At 38.0% G+C, this 18,010-nt stretch overlaps 1 protein-coding gene and 1 long non-coding RNA gene across 7 annotated transcripts in view; one reads left to right on the top strand and one right to left on the bottom strand.

Annotated features, from left to right (window-relative positions):
- Positions 1-10,229, top strand: part of LOC118528457 (uncharacterized) — a 134,710-nt gene extending 124,481 nt beyond the window's left edge. For 2 of the 3 annotated variants that reach the window (XR_013443102.1, XR_013443104.1), the window contains one exon: positions 8,102-10,229. This is a non-coding gene — a long non-coding RNA (uncharacterized LOC118528457). The remainder of the gene's footprint in view (positions 1-8,101) is intronic. The other variant, XR_013443103.1, reaches the window with a different exon arrangement.
- PTPN12 (protein tyrosine phosphatase non-receptor type 12) overlaps positions 1-17,678 on the bottom strand; it is an 86,596-nt gene extending 68,918 nt beyond the window's left edge. The window contains exon 1 of one of the 4 annotated variants that reach the window (XM_078060061.1): positions 17,525-17,678. In XM_078060061.1, the coding sequence (XP_077916187.1) occupies positions 17,525-17,623 (99 nt within the window). In that variant the 5' untranslated portion in view covers positions 17,624-17,678. The remainder of the gene's footprint in view (positions 1-17,524) is intronic. The other 3 variants (XM_078060060.1, XM_078060058.1, XM_078060059.1) reach the window with 3 other exon arrangements.
- Positions 17,679-18,010: the final 332 nt, after the last annotated feature.

Below are 18,010 nucleotides of genomic sequence, written 5' to 3'. Positions count from 1 at the left end.
GACGTACAAGAACCTAGACAGTTGGACTAACTCCCTACCCAACCACAAATAGAGTACTCTCTTCCTCACCTATTCTGCTCAAGCTCAATGGCTTCCTTCAACACTCTTAACTCAGGTCCATGGGCACTTAATGCTCTGTCTGGAATGCTCTCCTCGCAGATAACTGCATTTCAAGTTTTGGTCCAATATCTTAACCACCTTTTGTAATAATATCTCCTATACCTGTCATATGATAGATTGATCATATTAAAAGCCTATTTTTCATCCTTCCCTGCATTAAAATCACATGTGACTCTGCAGTTCTTTTGACTTAAAAGATGAAATCTATTTCCCCACCCCTTGAAGTGGAGATGGCATTGTAACTTGCCTTGGTCAACAGAAAATGATGGAAGTGACAATGTGACAGTTCCGAGACTAGATAGGTCTTGTGTATTTTTTCCCCTCACCTGCACCTCTGCAACAGCCACCTGCCACATCCGGTAGCCTATTGGGGAATGAGAAACATGCAGAGAAGGGACAAGCAATCCTAGTCATCCCAGCCACAGCCAGGCTGGATGTGCTGACAGCCAGCCAACCCCCAGAAACATGAATGAACCCAGTCAAGATCAGCAAAACTGTTTAGCTGACAACCAATAGCATGTAAAAATATTTATTATATGCCACTAAGGTTTGTGGTTGTAACACCACCATGGTGATAACTGATGTATTTTACTCCTTTTTTTCCTTACTGTTTTACTCTTCTCCATGGCATTTAATATCTAGTTACATTTACTTGTTTATTAGGTTATTCTCTGACTCTTGCCAATAGAATGTAAGTTCCATGAGGAGTTCTAGTCTTCAGAGTCTAGAATAAACCTGGCACACAGTAGGTTTTCAGTAACCATTAAATGAATAAATAAAAATAAGCATGATGATTTTAAAAAAGATTTGTATCTATGTATCTTTGTCAGGTATCTTTTTTTTAAAGATTTTATTTATTTATTTGAGAGCAAGAGCACACACAAGCAGGGGGAGGGGCAGCGGGAGAAGGAGAAACAGGCTCCCCACGGAGCACTGAACCCGGAGACCATCTGGAGCCCAGAGCCCGTCCGGAGCCCGTCCCGGAGATCATGACCCCAGCCAAAGTCAGATGCTCAACTGACTGAGCCACCCAGGCGCCCCTGTCAGGTATCTTTTTAATCTAGGGAAGCCATTAAACTCAGAGCCAGTCTTTCAAACCCTATTTCACAAAGTGTTAAAATCAAGATTTTTTACAAAATACTGTAATTTTACTGAACAAATATACTTTGTCATTAGTAAATATTTTTTAAATTTATGAATATTATTTGTATAGGCTTTATCTCATCCCATTCTAATTTTTATATGTATTTATAATAATAAATTTTAGCATAGTTGTATAAGTATGTAATTTATAAATTAATGAAACTATATTAAGAAGGTGCATGCTTAAAAATTTTTACTGTGATCAAAAGTTGAGAGATCACTGGCTTAGAGGATAAAGTCAAAACTCCCAAGTTACTATCAATGATATCATCAGATAATTACATCAGATACATTATTTTTTTCTCTATCATCAAAGAGGTCCAAAAGAGAAAAAGAGCAAGGGGTTGCCTTTTCCCTTCACATTTATTTTACTTCGCACTTAATGTCCTTAATCATTCTTCATTTCTAACTATCATTTATTTAGAATAACATCTAACACTACATTATGTCCTTTATTCATATTATTACTAATTCTCACACTGCAAAATATTCCTGTTTTATGAATAAGGAAACTCAGATTGTGAGTAGCTTAAATAACTTACTCAAAATTACATAGATATGTAAGTAATGGCTAAGTTTAATCCAGATAAAACTGTTGTGATCTACATTTGCTGGAGTATCCAATATAACTTAACACTAGACACTCAAATTGCTAAAATAAAATATATCACAAAGATATGCTACTACTTCTGTCTGGTCTTTTCTTTCTTGACATCTACACATTCCTTCCTTGACCTTCTATAATTAAATTCCCTCCCACCAGTATAAAGATTATTTTTCTTAGTTTTCTTAGTTACAACATATCTTAAAGATAAAACAGTGACAATTTATGTATCAATTCAATCCACGTTCTATGTTAAAATAAAATTTTCTAAACCTCCTTTAATGAGAAAAATAATAAATGGTAAGATAATTCTAGAACATACTTGAAAATATTAGATATGGCATAAACAACATATGGTTTGCAACCAACATATGGCTTGTAAATAATATAAAAACTGGCATGTAATAGAGAGGTAACAGAAAATTAAGTGTATTGGTTAAATATTCATCCTATACTTCTAGTTTAGATTAAGTTACATTTTCCAAGAATACTTTAAAAATAGATTAATCTGTTAGTCATCACAAGAATGTAGAGTATGAGAAAATAATCAGTACTTTATTATTCTTTGAGACTCTTTAGCAACATTAAAGCAATCCATATCACTATAGTCAGTTTTACAAGATTATTAAGATTCCTTCTTATTTCTAAATATTCAAGTATTCAGTTATATTTCCCATAGGACCTACCAGGGTAAAAAACAGAAAGTATGTTGCATCTGAGCCACTATTAGCAGAGACAAACTTAGAGGTAGGTAAAAAAAAAAAATATATAAATGATGCTTCAACATCAAGGCAAGGACTTAAAAAAAGAAAAAGACAGTGAACAGTGCTGAATGTTAAACACACTACTATAAAAACACACTACTATAAAGAATCTACCGGATGTGTCTAGGAGATGTGAGGCAACCATAGCAAATGCAATTTTGGCAAAATGGTAGACCTTGAAATCAAATTACAATGGGGGGTTAAAGGAATGAAGAAGAGGCTGAAGATGTGGGGTTAGCCAATGCCTACCTAATTATCAACCAAGAAAGGAAATAATAGTTTCTATGAACGTTGACTTTCACAAATAAAAATTTTTTATTTCAAGCTTTAGAACCATTAAAATACCCATCCTCTTTACTTTTCCAAAAATGAAAAAACCAAAGCATCTGGTATATTAAGCATTAAAACCATATTTCTCTTACTTTAATAATCTTCTATTATCCATATTGTAAATTAAATAAGAAAAAGTTTTTATTTTGAACATCTAATAATGCCAGTGAACAGGTTTAGTGACAAATGCTTGAACATATCCAGTCACTTCAGTTACAGAATCCTATTATTGATATCCATCTACTCTATGTTCCTCCTTGGCATTTATGTATAAACTATTTACAGTATTAAAAGTAAAGAATTACAGAGGTGTCTGGGTGCCTCAATCGGTAGAGTACGTGTATGATTCTTGATGTCAGAATTGTGAGCTCAAGCCCCACGTTAGGAGTAGGACTTATTTAAAAAAAAAAAAAGTAAAGAATTACAAACATTAGGCATAAATAACAGGGAATTTCTGAATTACACAGTATATCCTGATCTATTTCTAACACCCATTTCCAACACACATTAACAAATCTTAGGCACACACAGGTCAATGGACAGAGTAGACAGAGAAAAGATGAGTAGACAAAAGGTGTCAGAAAGAGGCACAGACACAAGCAGATACACAGGACAGGCACAGTGACAATAAGGCAAATATACTACAATACTTAATTTTTACACGATTTGGGAACTAAAAGAACTATAGATTTATTTTATTGATGCAAAATCTACTGTGAAGAAAATATATTGGTCTTTCAGATAGTGATGTACTTCGGATTTATAGTCAAGGAGTGAACAAAGAATGACTAGATACGATATTTCAATAAAATTGATCTTTAGAATAATATTTACTTACACGAAGGTAATGTTCTGGTTCCTCATTTTAACACTGAAAAAATATAATTTAAATTTTAGATACCATAAATATGCAGCTTATAGACTATCTTTTTTTTTTTTTTAAGATTTTATTTATTTATTTATCAGAGAGGGAGAGAGAGCACAAGCAGGGGGAGCGGCAGGCAGAGGGAGAAGCAGGCTCCCCCCTGAGCAAGGAGCCAGATGCGGGACTTGATCCCATGACTCTGGCAGCCGCTTAACTGACTGAGCCACCCAGGCATCCCAGCTTATAGACTAGCTTTAGTTTTCACACAGACGAAAACTTGTCTGATGTTTAATATGCACTGGGTATGTGAAATAATGCTCTACCAGAGCCAACACAATATTCTCTCAAGTCATAAGGACTCTTTATGCTTCTTTTCCCCTTCTCTGAAAGAAAGTGGGTACAAGTTTATTTGGGGCTAAAACCTTAATAGTTAACAAACATTTTTTTTTCAGTTTTCCTTCAAGGATTTTTGTCCTAGGTACTCTTCAGACTGCCTGCCTAGTGAACTATCATTCTCTTTCCCTAAGAAAAGTCCCTTCCCTTACATACACCTAAACAAGCTCCCTACCTTGGTCACCTCACACAATACTCCTCTCACTGGCAAGTTGATGGACTCTTTCAGGAATGTGAAAATGAGACTGAGCAACTCTAGTCTTTCTGATCTCTTACCCTAAACTCAAATAAAGTGAGTAAGACAGGTTAGACACCAAAAGGGATGCCTTTATTCAGAATATACAGTCCCAAACAGTGAAGCCAAAACGCAAAGAGAAGAATAAAGCAGGTGCAAAGAAGCAAAGACAACAGCCCTGGAGACACACACAAACTGAAAAATTGTAGAAAGGGGCTGTGAAGAGAAAAGGCAAGATTATAGACAGCTTTCCATTTCTTGACTCCTGTGCTTCAAGCAGCTCAAGGGCAGTATTCTATTATAATAATTTTTTTTTCACTTAAGCCAGTTTGGAAGTAGGCTGCAAACAAAAATCTATACCAACAAAGAACTGTTCTGTATTTCTCATGTCCCACTTTTTTTTAATGACTTTCTTCCTAAATAGTAAGAATGCAATTGTTGGCCTAGGCAACATCATGTCATAGAAAAAGCATCTGCTTTTATAACTTGGAACAAACTCGGCTCTGCCAACTTCTAATTGTAAAACCTGCAACAAGCTCCTTCTTAATTTTTAAACAGTTTTAATGTTTCTTTTAACATCAAAGGGTCTATAACTTATGAGTAAATCCATAGTACATAACATAAGAAGGTATCCAGAAAAACTATTCTTCACATGTTGGTGTCATGGACTCCAGAACTCCTTTCATTTCTTACTTTGGTTCTGGTCCCAAATGTGTAGTCTCAAAACCTCTTGAGTTATCTTATGCAAAACTCACATTTGCTAAGAAATCCAAACTAAGCAAGAGGTCTATCACTATAAATAGTATGTGTAGGTCCTAAAGATTTTTTTTAATGTAATTTTTTTACAGGGCACTTTTAACAGGAGCCAATTAAAAACCCTAATCTAATCATCTAAGAACTATGTAAAGAGTACTATTTTATATATCTGAGATAAAGTAAAATTACCAGATTTAAGGAATATTTTAAAAATATATTAATATTAAATATTATTTATTTATATTATATTATTTATATTAATATAATATTAATTTATATTAATTATAAATATTAATATTAAAAAAGAAAACTAATAGCACTTAGAAACACATAGAGATAAGAATTTTGGGTTTTATTTATTTATTTATTTATTTTTAGATTTTATTTATTTATTTGACAGAGAGAGATAGTGAGAGGGAACACAAGCAGGGGGAGTGGGAGAGGGAGAAGCAGGCTTCCCACCGAGCAGGAAGCCCGATGTGGGGCTCGATCCCAGGACCCTGGGATTATGACCTGAGCAAAAAGCAGACGCTTAAAGACTGAGGCACCGAGGCGCCCCAGCGCTATCAGTTTTCTATATCTGAAAGGCCTTTTATGCTAGTCCATCTGACAAACTCTTCCTTCAAGAGTCAGCTCAAATGTGGACTCTTGCGGAAACGGTCCATATCCTCCCTCTAAGGTTTATATCTTGAATACACTTCCATTGGACTAATAAGACATCTTGAATTACTATTGAGTACCTTGTATATACTATGTTAGTAGCTTTATATACAAACTATTTTGATCTTGGTCCATCCAAGTAGGTATTATATCCACAATTTCCCCAGATAACCTGCTTATAATCAGCACAGCCAGGATAAAAATTCCTGTGTGGCTCCAAACCTTGCTATCTTTCTACTAGCCTGGAAGGTCTAAGGTTTTTGGAACCCAAGCCCCTTGAGAATCTAAGAGCTATGAACCTTCTCTACCCCACCCCCCAAAATGGGCTTATACACAAAATATTATGTATGATTTGAAAAGGTTCACAGACCCCCTGAAGCTCATCCAATGCCTCCAGGAAAACTTCCTGCTGCTTCTCAGAAGTCTGTTCACAGTTGGTAAAGTTCTTAAGGAAAATGACTGTCATATTTTCAATTGCCAATTCTACACACATTACCCAGGGCATAGTGGCCACTCCAGGAACATCTTATGTATGAACAGTGGATGGCAAGAATCATGGAAAAATGACAGGGATACAATGCAGGGATTTTTGCATTCCTTCAGAGCCTACCAGGGTAGCTACTCAAATGTTGTTAAATAGCTTTTCAAATGCAGATTACATCTAAGAACAGTTATTACAAGAAATATAGATTAGCATGTAATGTAGCATATATCCCAAAGCCTCTGAGATTAACATGATCCACATTCCACATTCTCTAGGAAAAACTCTGAGGGACCAACTATTTATATCCGCCATAAACCGGTTCATAGACATTATAATATTATACAAATGGAAACAAGACTTTTGTGTATTTCACAGAGAAGGAGATAATTGTCAGGGTTTGACTGCATGAATCTAAAAATTTTTTTAGAATCTAAAGAACCTAAGAATCTAAAAATACTACAGGATAAAAAAATAAAAATAAAAATACTAAAGGAAATATGAAATGTTGGAAGAGAAGTTCAACTATCTGGAAGAAATTTAAGGTGTAGAATAACTGCATACCACTGGACTTACATTAGGCAAATCTTGAACTCAAATCTAATGCAAGGCTTTTTTCCATGATGTTAAAAACCAAATTTTACAATGGAGATATTATTACAATAGAGATTTTTTTTTTTTTTAAAGATTTTATTTATTTATTTGAGAGAGAGAGAATGAGAGAGAACACATGAGAGGGGATAAGGCCAGAGGGCAAAGCAGACTCCCTGCCGAGCAGGGAGCCTGATGCGGGACTCGATCCAGGGACTCCAGGATCATGACCTGAGCCGAAGGCAGTCGCTTAACCAACTGAGCCACCCAGGAGCCCTACAATAGAGATATTATTAATAGACATATCATTACGATGAGATATTACAATGGAGAAGTTCTTAAGATAAACTGGGTTAAAATATTTACCCTAGAAAGTGAGAATTAATTACATTTTTGCTTTTGAGTTCGGGGTGAACGTGGTAAAGTCATTCTAAATTTTTAATGTTCTTTTTTTTTAAGATTTTATTTATTCATTGGAGACAGAGAGATATAGAGAGAGAGCATGAGCAGGGGGAGAGGCAAAGAGAGAGGGAGAAGCAGACGCCCCGCTGAGCCGGGAGCCCAACATTGGGCTTGATCCCAGGATTTGGAGATCATGACCTGAGCCAAAGGCAGCTGCTTAACCATCTCAGCCATCCAGGCACCCCAATTTTTAGTGTTTTGATCTTCAAAGTACTGGTCTCTAAGGAAAGTTTTCTAAGAAATGGAAAAAGTATGTTTAATAGTACAACCACAGATAAGATTTCATTCATTCAGTGGGTATGCTCAAGAACAAGAAATAACTTATTCTAGAGGGAACGGGATATATACAGCAGAGTACAGGAGTTTAACACTGCAAAGGTAATGTGAGACTATGTTCAGAAGGCTCTGAATGCCAAGCTAAGAAGTGTAGACTTTATCCTATTGGGCTGTGATTCTAAACTAGGGCAAAAGTTACAAAATTGGGAGAAGAGGAGAAAGGGAATTTGGGAAGACAGCATATAATTACAGTTTGAAAGCAAGCAGAGCTTGGATCTGATGCTTTGAATTGGCTTAGCCATTTAAAATTCTAATAATTTTAATGGTCATCAAAGGGAGCCTTGAGTTGTTCTTGAACTTACATTTTTTTTTATAAAAATAAAATCATGTTTCTTTCTTTCTTTTCTTTCTTTCTTTGTAGGCTCCACACTGGGCGTGGAGCCCGATGTGGGGCTTGAACTCACAACCATGAGATGGAGACCTGAGCTGAGATCAAGAGTTACGAAGCTTAACCAACTGAGCCACCCAGACACCCCAAAAATAAAACCGTGTTTCCACAGTACTACATAAACATATTAAAGAAAATAGAACTAAGCAGCAACACAGGGACTAAAATTCATATATCCTGATTTTACAACCAGTATGCTTTCTATTATCCCACAGATGCCAACACTTGAAAATGGTATTTTAAGAAAGTGAGTATGATATGTGGAATGGATTGGATAAGGCAAGAAACTAGAGGCAAGAAGAGAACAGCAGCTATTGCTGTAATCACTCCCAAGACACCCACAAGTTACAAGATACCACTATTTCGGAAGAAATGCCAGTAACATGATATCTCGATTTTATTAATGAAATCTAAAATCAAAAGTTAAAAGTAGATATTTTATTAAAATTAATATTCTAAGATAATGGTCCCCAAGTAGGATTTATGGAGTGGGGGGATACATAAGTAGTTACTTTAAGTGGTTCCCTGAATCCTTATGCATACCAACCAGTGTCCAGAGAAAAATATGTACTATTTTTCATATTTATGCAGAAGATATTACAATTGATAAAACCCTATTAATCTAAAAGTTTTCCTGAATGCAGTCCAGCACTTTACCTCATATTTTCTTTTTCAGTGGATACTGAAAATACAACCACATTGTGTAAGCACACACAGAAGTGTATATGCATAGAAGGGGGAAAAGCAGTTCTCAAGCTCATCTAAGAAGACAAGCTCCTTGGACCATTTGAAGAATCCACCTGAAGAATAAATCTCTTACAGTTTTAAGCTCACTACAATTTCTGCTCATGCAATGGCCATTAATGCCTATTAAGTGCCAGGCACTTGCTTAATAAGCAATGAGGATACAGAGATAATTAAGTCCCAGTTGCTAGCCCTGGAGGCTCTCAGTTGGGGAAGTCAGAAATGTAAATGTTTATGAATCTAATGAACTGAGTGCTATAGAAACATAGAAGTGTTTAACATATAAACAAAAAATTTTTAATCTATCTAAATGTTAATGTCTTACTTTCAGTTTCAAACTGTCAAAAAACTTTTTCAAACTAAATGTCAAATATTGAACGAAAAAACTAACAGTATTCTAAAAGTAAATACATAGAATAAAACATTCTGGAGAATTAACACTTTTAAATTTGTACTATGCTGTCTCTGGTAAGCCATGTGGAGAGAGTTACTTAAAAGTTTACTTCCACTTGAAAAGTTAGTTAGAATCAAAGTATGTTTGGCTGGATACTCATCAAAGGATGGATAAGACACTAAACCAGTCGCAAATGTAAAAACAGACAATATTTCTTACCACTCTAGGTTTTAAAGACACATTAAACATACAGCACCATTTATATAAACCTACTAAGATATTTTAAAAACCTACAAGCCAACCACAAGACACACTTCACGCCACTAGGATGGCTATAATCAAAAAGAAGACAAGTGTTAGTGAAGATGTAGAGAAATTGGTGGGAATGTAAAATGTGAACTCCAGTCTAGTAGTTGCCCAAAAAGTTCAATGGTCACCATATCACTCATTAATTCTACTCCTAGGTATATACCCAAGATAAAGGAAAACATATATCCTAACAAAAACGTGTACATAAATGTTCATAGTAGCATTATTCATAAAATACAAAATATTCCATTTCATGTATTATATACAAAGAAAATATTACAAAAAGTGGAAATAACTCAAATGTCCATCAATGGATGAACAAAATGTGGTATATCCATACAATGGAATATTATTTAGTCATAAAAAGAAATGAAATATTTTTGATTCCAGCAATACCTGGATGAACCTTGAAAATGTTATATTAAGTCAAAGAACTCAGTCACAAAACACCACTCATTGTATGATTCCATTTATATAAGGCAAATCTATAGAAGGTAGATTAGTGGTTGCCTAGGGCTGGGGGATAGGAAAGGGAGGAAGAATGACTGCTAATGGGCATGGGCTGTCTTTTGGAGTGATAAAAATTGATGATAATGATGACTGCACAATTTTGTGAATATACTAAAAACTATTAAATTATACAGCTTAAATGAATGAATTTTATGGTAGGTGAATTACCTCTCAAAAAAACTTATTGATTTTTAAAATACCTACAAGCCACAATATTAAACAGTTTAACAAAGAAAAATTTTATACTTATTTAGGCTGTGCAGCATAAAATCTTCCAGGTTTCCCGTCTTTCCTCCCTCCTTTTTTCTAACATTTCAAACCCAGAATTCAAATAAAAAACTTCAGAGATCTCAGTTAACCAAAAGACAAGTTCTTGTTATCTTTTACAATTATATTTAAACAGCAATCATTTCACAAAAGAGGACATACATGTAGTTAAGAAACATGGAAAATATTGCACCTATCTTTTCTTAAAAAAAGAAAAGCAGGGTGTGGGAAGGGAGCTCTCCTTCAATCTGTCTTCCTCTGGTTTCTACCATCTACTTTCAGAATGTTAAATGTAAATGTTAAGAATTTATACCCATTTTACCTATTTTCTCCTCAATCAACTATAATCTAAATTCTTCCCATATCCCACCCAAACCACTTTTTGTGGTCACCAAATCACTCCTACTTGGCAAATGGAATGGGTACGTTCTCAACCTCACCTTACCAATCCTCCAGAAGTATTTGATTTTGCTAACTACTCCTCTCCTGAAACTCTCCCAGGCTTTTCTGACATCCTCTGGGTTCCCTTTCCTCCTCTCTGAAAATACCTTCTCAGGGACAGTCACTGGCTCCTCCTTTTTGGGCTGCTCTTTAACTGCTGCTGCTCTCCAACCTAAAGCTGGTCACTCTGTATTCTCGTCTGAATAAACTTACTTGCTCCCACGCTTTCAACTACCTCTTACATGATTATATGATGATTTCCAAATTTTTAACTATATCCTGTCAGCTCTCTTGAGCTCTACATTTCTACTCAATATCTCAGGCACCTCAGTTTATCACATTTAAAACTAAACTAATTCTCTTCTACCCTGAAATTTCCTCCAACCATCTTCTACTTGGTTCCCTCTACTTCTTTCTCCTCCCATACTCTGAACCATACCAAATGGTATTTTCTAACTTGGGTGATAGTATACCAAACTAGGAACCTTGGAGTCATACTGTAAATATTCCTTTCTCCTTGACTACCCACGTCTACTGAATCACTGAAACTTCTTTCTTAATCCTTATCAGATCCTATATATACTCTATATTCTGCTGTCTTAGTTTAAGTTCAGGCCCTCATCTCACTTCTTATATTTCAACAGCTTCCAAAATGCTCTCCTTCATCACTAATTCCATCCTTAATACTGCCACCAGAATCAACTATCTACAACACAAATCTGTCAAATGACTGCTTACTCTTCTTAAAACATACAGTGGCTCTCTAAAGACCCATAGTAGTGATTCTTAGCTTTTCTACTAGAACCTATCTGAATGACAGAAGTGAAGACTCATACTAAAGCAGACTGGGGCAAGAGGTGGGAGTGAGTGGTTGGAGGTGGGAGTGAGTGGTTGGAGGTGGGGAAACACTCACTGCCAGAATGTTCAGTTACTATGTGTATTTTCTTAATACCTGCCTGCTGTCCAGGTGACTCTAAGAGTTGTAGTATAGAACTATTCAAAATTACTGGTATTGAACTAGTGAATAAATTGTAGCATAGATGCAAGAACTTCCACAATCTAACCCCTACTAACTTTCTCAGAAGCATCATTAATGCTTACCATGCATTACTTCACTGGTTATCAAAGTATGGTTCAGGGACAGCCTGCCCCTTGACCATTTCAGAGAGTCCATGAAGTTAAAACTCTTTTCCTAATAATACTAAGTTATGTTTCCTCACTTGCAAATGTGAGAACACACAGACCTTAACACAGTAATTTTTAAAAATTATTTTCATTCTCTTAGGAGTGTACAGTAGAGTTTTCTAGAGTACATGGCATGTCATGCTATGTGAAATGTACCATTGCAACCATATGAATGAAGCAGATATGAGAATCCAGTTCTCTTCTATTAAGCCAGACATTAAAGAAATTTGAAAAAATATAAAAATGTTTCTTCTCAGTAATTACTTTTTGTTTTGAATAATTATCATATAGTTAATACAGAATGGGTTTATTATTACCTTAAAGTGGATTATTTTTAAAAATATTTGTTTTAATTTGTAGTACAGTAAATAAACAAAAGCTTTCTGGGGCCCTCAATAATTTTTAAGAATGTAAAGGATTCTTGAAACCAAAAGGTGTTAACCGCTGTGTTATAGCTGATTATCTACCACTCCCCTAAACATGTTCAACTTTATTTTTTTTAAAGATATATTTATTTATTTGAGAGTGAGAGAGAGAGTGTGCTCACTCAAGCGTGCATGTGGAGGGAGGGGCTGTCTCCAGCAGACTCCATGCTGAGCCCAACACAGGGCTTGATTCCTGGGCCCATGAGATCATGACCTAAGCCAAAACCAAGAGTCCAACACTCAACCAACTGAGCCACCAAGGCACCCCAAACATGTTCAACTCTAAAACCTCCATCCCTTTACATAGTGATGCACCCTCCACCACTAGCCTAGTCCCAGCCAGGTCCCAAAGGACCTCAGATGTATCCTGGAGAAACAGAACAAAAAGAACAGAGGTTTTGGGGTGCCTGGCTGGCTCAGTTGGAGGAGCATGTGACTCTTAATCTCCGGGTTGTGAGTTAGAGCCCCATGTTGGATATAGAGATTACTGAAATAAATAAACTTTAAAAAAAAGAACAGAGGTTTTAAAGTCAAGCAGAATACTTAACTTCTCAGAGTATGCTTCCTCATGTGTAAAATACGGGTTATATCTACCTCATAAATTGTTGACATGTTAAGTAAGACAGGGTGTAGAGTATCTGGCACAGTGTTTAGTATATAAAAGGGACGAAAAACGTTAATTTCTTTTCTACTTAAAATAATTTGTAAAGTCACTAATGTTAGTGTAGTAAAATGAAAACCGCCTAACAATTATTTAATCATAACAAAGCAAACAGACTGGTTGTTTTGAACAGTTCTGTCAGGATTACTATTTGTAAAACAGATGGTTTTATATAATAAATTCCTTGAAATGGATAACTTCTATGGTAGTTCTTGGGTACCTCTGATAGATAAATTAAGTTCAGATTACGTTAAAACATCAAAGTTATTTTAAATAGCATTTTAACATAACAACAGATGCATCGCTTGCTATTATACCTCAGTTCAGCTTTAGAAAAATGTCCTTAAATACTCTCCTCCCAATATTTCACAAAAAAGTACGAGAATTCATACCTCTGCTACATCCTGTTTTTTAAATACTCCACTGAATTCACTCATTATATTTTTGTTTTTACCTTCAGAAATGGAGAGAGAACTGGTTTGTAAGCTGAAACTGCTGTATTTACTTGTAGCTTAAGTGTCATCTTTTATGATTTTTTTAATATACAAGCGTTAAATGTAAATTAGATAAACTTCAGCCTGATCAAAAGAAATCTACTTCTTGTTTCAGTGTTTTAGACATTATAAACCTTTATTTATTTATTTGCTTACTTATTTTTAAGTAGGCTCCATACACAGCATGGAGCTCAACAGGGGGCTTGAACTCATGACCCTGACATCAAGACTCGAGCTGAGATCAAGAGTTGGCCACCTAACCGACTGAGCCAGCCAGGAGCCCCTAGACATTATAAAGCTTTAAAAAGCACAAGAGAAGGATTGAAAACAAAAGCCCAGATACCTCTTTCCTTCTATGTCTAGTTATCTGTAACTGACTACATAAATCAGCTAGATGAGTCTACACAGACCTTAGCACAAAATAATATGTTAGATGATGACCCTAAATATCAGTCTCATACCTCAGCCCTGTGAAGTATGTAGCATTTTTCTTCCTTAAAAGATGAGAGAAATTAGTTGTACTATTTTCTTCTAAGTGGCCTGCCCAAAGTCAAACAGCTAGACCATGAAAGAGATGGCGTAAAACCCAGGTCTGTCAAACATGAATACACACCACTCTACTGTATACATTTGCTTGTCATGATCACTGTCTGCCATCTTGTAAAGAAGACTTAAAGTCAAAATAGTTGAAATTGAGTTCTGGATCTGCCACAAATCAGATGTTTAACCTTCAACATGTAAGTAATCATCTTGATGCTGTAATTTTACACCATCTTAGTATCTTAGTTTACTACTCTTTAGGGGCGGGCTGGGGAGGACGCAACACACCAAGGCCACGAATAGACAACTCACTGAATAGTTAATGACAGATGGAAATTTTTCTGTCCTTACTAGTCATCAAAAATTTCAAATTAATACAAGATACCATTTTCCAACCATCAAATTATCAAAGATCAAGATAATTAAACGAACACTCATGCATTACTGACAGTTGTATAAACAGATACAACTTCTTCAAAGTTATTTATAAACATGTATTAAATGTTTATATCCTTTTACCTAGTACTTCCACTACTGGAAGGTATCTTATGCAACAATCCAAAATAAGGAAGTTTTACGCATAAATGTTCAATACAGAATTATAATATGTAATAGAAAATAAATGGCCTAAACATTCAACCACAAGGAAATGGTTAAGCTATAAAATAGTTGCCAGGTGAAATATTATATAGCCACTGAAATGATTTTTACAAATGAAAAACACTTATCAAAATGTTAAGTTGAAAAAAACCCCAACAATATAAAATGAAATATATAACATGGTCACACAGATGCATTAAAAACATTAACAGAAACCGCCTTTGGGTGATGGGACTAGAAAGACAGGATCCAACAATGGGAGGAACAGTCTGCATGTCCACTCCACTTTCCTAAGAGTAAGGCATTATTCATTATTATTCTATAATCTCCAAATTTGAAATAATGAACACTAGTACTTCATAACTGAATAGGATTATAATAGCTAGATTATTTCTAAGGCTCAGTTCTAAAATGCTAAAATTTAAAAATGCATTTTTGATCCACAGAAGAATTTAAAAATAACAGAACACTTAGAATTATTAGCTGATCTTCTATTCTCTTTCCATGACAGAGGGGACATGGTTTCCCTCCAGCCTTCCAGTCAAGGGAAAAAGCAGCACTATCTATCAGTCTTAATTATAGCTATTGCTTATCAAGTCATGGAATAAAAAAAGCAGGCACTATAAAATAGCCTTAGTCATCAAATTTCGAATGTAGAATCACCTAGCTATCCGTAGGTATTATGGAAGAAAAAAGAAACTCATTCACTACTTCAGAAATGAACTCTCCAATAGGAATCCCTGACTCATCCCCAAAGCATGAACCCCAAGGCTACTTCCCCAGTACAGAAGTTCAGAGACTGGGCACCTGTCCTGATGGCCTTCATCACCAAACAATGCTCTTTCCTGAGAGGATATGCCCAGGGATAACAAGATGACTAGCATGCAAACTAGAAGAGACCAAGAACCACACCACCTCTTCTTCCATAACCAAAATAAAGCCTGTTTTAAACTTTTAAACTATCCTAAGTAAATATTTTCTATTTGCTAAAAAGTAGTAACAAGGGGACTCCATCCAATTACTGTTAAGTGACTATCCAAAAGATACCAACACAATAAAAATTCTCACTAGTAAAAAGAGAAAATATCCTCTTTTCTTTACCTCCCTTGGATCAAAAATTAATTTTTCAAAACTACATAGGCTAAATATCAACAGAAAATGTTTAAAATAAGGCAGATTATTTTACCTATATTTTTCCGTTTTCAAAAGATACGAAATCTTACTCCTATCCTCTATTATTAGTCTAGGAAGGCGGGAATCACAAAGCTCAACAATACTATTATAATACTGTATAAGGTCAACGATCTATTTTATAAGCTGTTAACAATTTTAATGCTAAAGCTTTACTACATCCTAGTCTCTTTAAAATGTGAAAAAGTATTTCAGTGCTAAAAGTCATTTCACCTGCACCTTGTCAACAATTAAACCGTACTTTGAAACAAAAACTAGCCAATGTTTGCTGCTCTTTCATTTTCATCGACATTAACTGTGTATCCTTTTTACAATCAAGAATTTCGGAGTTAAGTGATTATTCTTGGAGGTGTACCTTGTCCAGGAGCAAAATTTTCCCTAGCTTATTTCCCATTCCTAAACCCCCGCCAAGGCTAAGGAGCAACCACTTCCCAAAGTCCCACTTCCTTTTCCATTCCCCAGACCTCCAGAGTTTCCAACGCCCCAGTCTTGCGCAATATCCGTAGGAGCCGCAGCCGCAACCACCGCCTCCTAAACCGAGAAACAACCCTGAAGGGAACATTGTCCAGCAGAAAAATAAAAGGTGAGGGGGAGGGGGCCATGTAGGAAGTCGACTTCTGGTCCCACGCCTTTGGATCTGACCCCCTCACAAGTGATGTATCTAGAGCAATTTCACGAACAAGACTTTTAACCTCCTCTCCAGCCGGTCTGCCCAAGCGGAGGGCGGAAAGGGGGGGGGGGGAGGCTGGAAGGTTATCTCCCAGTTCAGGGCTTCGGCCCGTTTCGTTGCCTCCGCCCCACCAGGACTATTGTTCCCAAGTTCCCCACCCCCACCCCGGATAGGAAGTGATAGTCACATCCCCTCCGCCTTCCACAATATCCCCTAGGGAGTCCGAAGTAGGCTTCCTTCTGGATAACCGACCCCTCCACACACACTTACCCCTCTAACCTAAAGTCATGATGACCCCAACGCCATCTCAAACCTGAGTCTCAAGAGACACGAGATGGGACGGGGGTAAATGGAATTGGGCAAGCCACGGGATTCCCTACGGACAATCCTTTCCCAAGCCTTGGAGATAATAACTACGAACCCCAAAACGGCAGAACTCCTACCTTGCCCACTTCTGAGACCAGCTTGAGCAAAGGGACCCCACGAGTTAATGCTAACCTCAACACCCCCGTTCCTCCATCAGCCGCGATCTGCTCTCCCTGGGTAGACACCTTGCCTCGACCCTACAAGGAGGGGCAGGCTGGATGGGGAGTGGGGGGTGAAGAGACGAGTCCCCCCGCCCCGGGTCTGCACCTCAGTCGCCTCCGGCTCCCGGCCCAAGAAACAATAGGTGGTCGCGGGCGGCAGTGCAGAGTACGGGCTCGGTCGGGGCCGCTCCCTTCGCTACCCGGGCGCCCGCGGAGGGGGCCGCGAAAGCGTGAGGGGAGGAAAGGAGGCCGAGGGACGGAGGCGGTCTCACCTCCTGCCCGCCTCCAAGACCACCCGGCCCTAGGAGTTGGTGCGCGCCCCCTCCGCCCCTCTCCTCACAGCCGCACACAAAGCGCTGGCGGCCCGGGCCGGCCGGGCGAGGCGGCGGTGGGCTTCGGTGCCGGCGAGAGCAGGCGACAGCAAGGGGAACGACTCACCATGAAGTCCCGGGCGAAGTTGTCCTCCCCATTGTGGTCCGGACTCTTCATGGCCTGTACCCTCTGGATAAATTTCCTCAGGATCTCCACTTGCTCCATCCTCCCGCGTCCCCCCGGCTGCGGTGGCTGGCCCCCCCGCCGCCGCCCGCCCGCCCGGCGCAGAGCCCGCTCAGTCTTCCCCAGCTCGCTTTCCCCAGCCCTTCCCCTCCCTCCCGACCCCCGCCAAGCCTCGCCGCTCCCTGCTCCTCCCCACCGCCTAAGGCGGCGGCAGCGGAGACACCGGCCCGGCTCCCGACCCCACAACTTCCAGGAGCAGCCGCCGTTCTCCCACAGTCCGAGGCAAGCCGCTGCGGCTAGCGCCAACCCCAACCCCCAGCTTGCTCCATCCTCCTTCCCCGCCCTCCTCCTCTTTCGTTGGAGACGCCGCCACCGCCTCAGGAACACGGCTCTCCGCTCGCCCTGCCCCCCCTTCCCGGTTCCTCCTTC

The sequence above is a fragment of the Halichoerus grypus genome, chromosome 12 (genome assembly GCF_964656455.1).
Source record: "Halichoerus grypus chromosome 12, mHalGry1.hap1.1, whole genome shotgun sequence".
Taxonomy (NCBI): Eukaryota; Metazoa; Chordata; class Mammalia; order Carnivora; family Phocidae; genus Halichoerus; species Halichoerus grypus.
The sequence above is the reverse complement of the archived record's forward strand: the minus strand, read 5'-3'. Positions and strand labels throughout refer to the sequence as shown.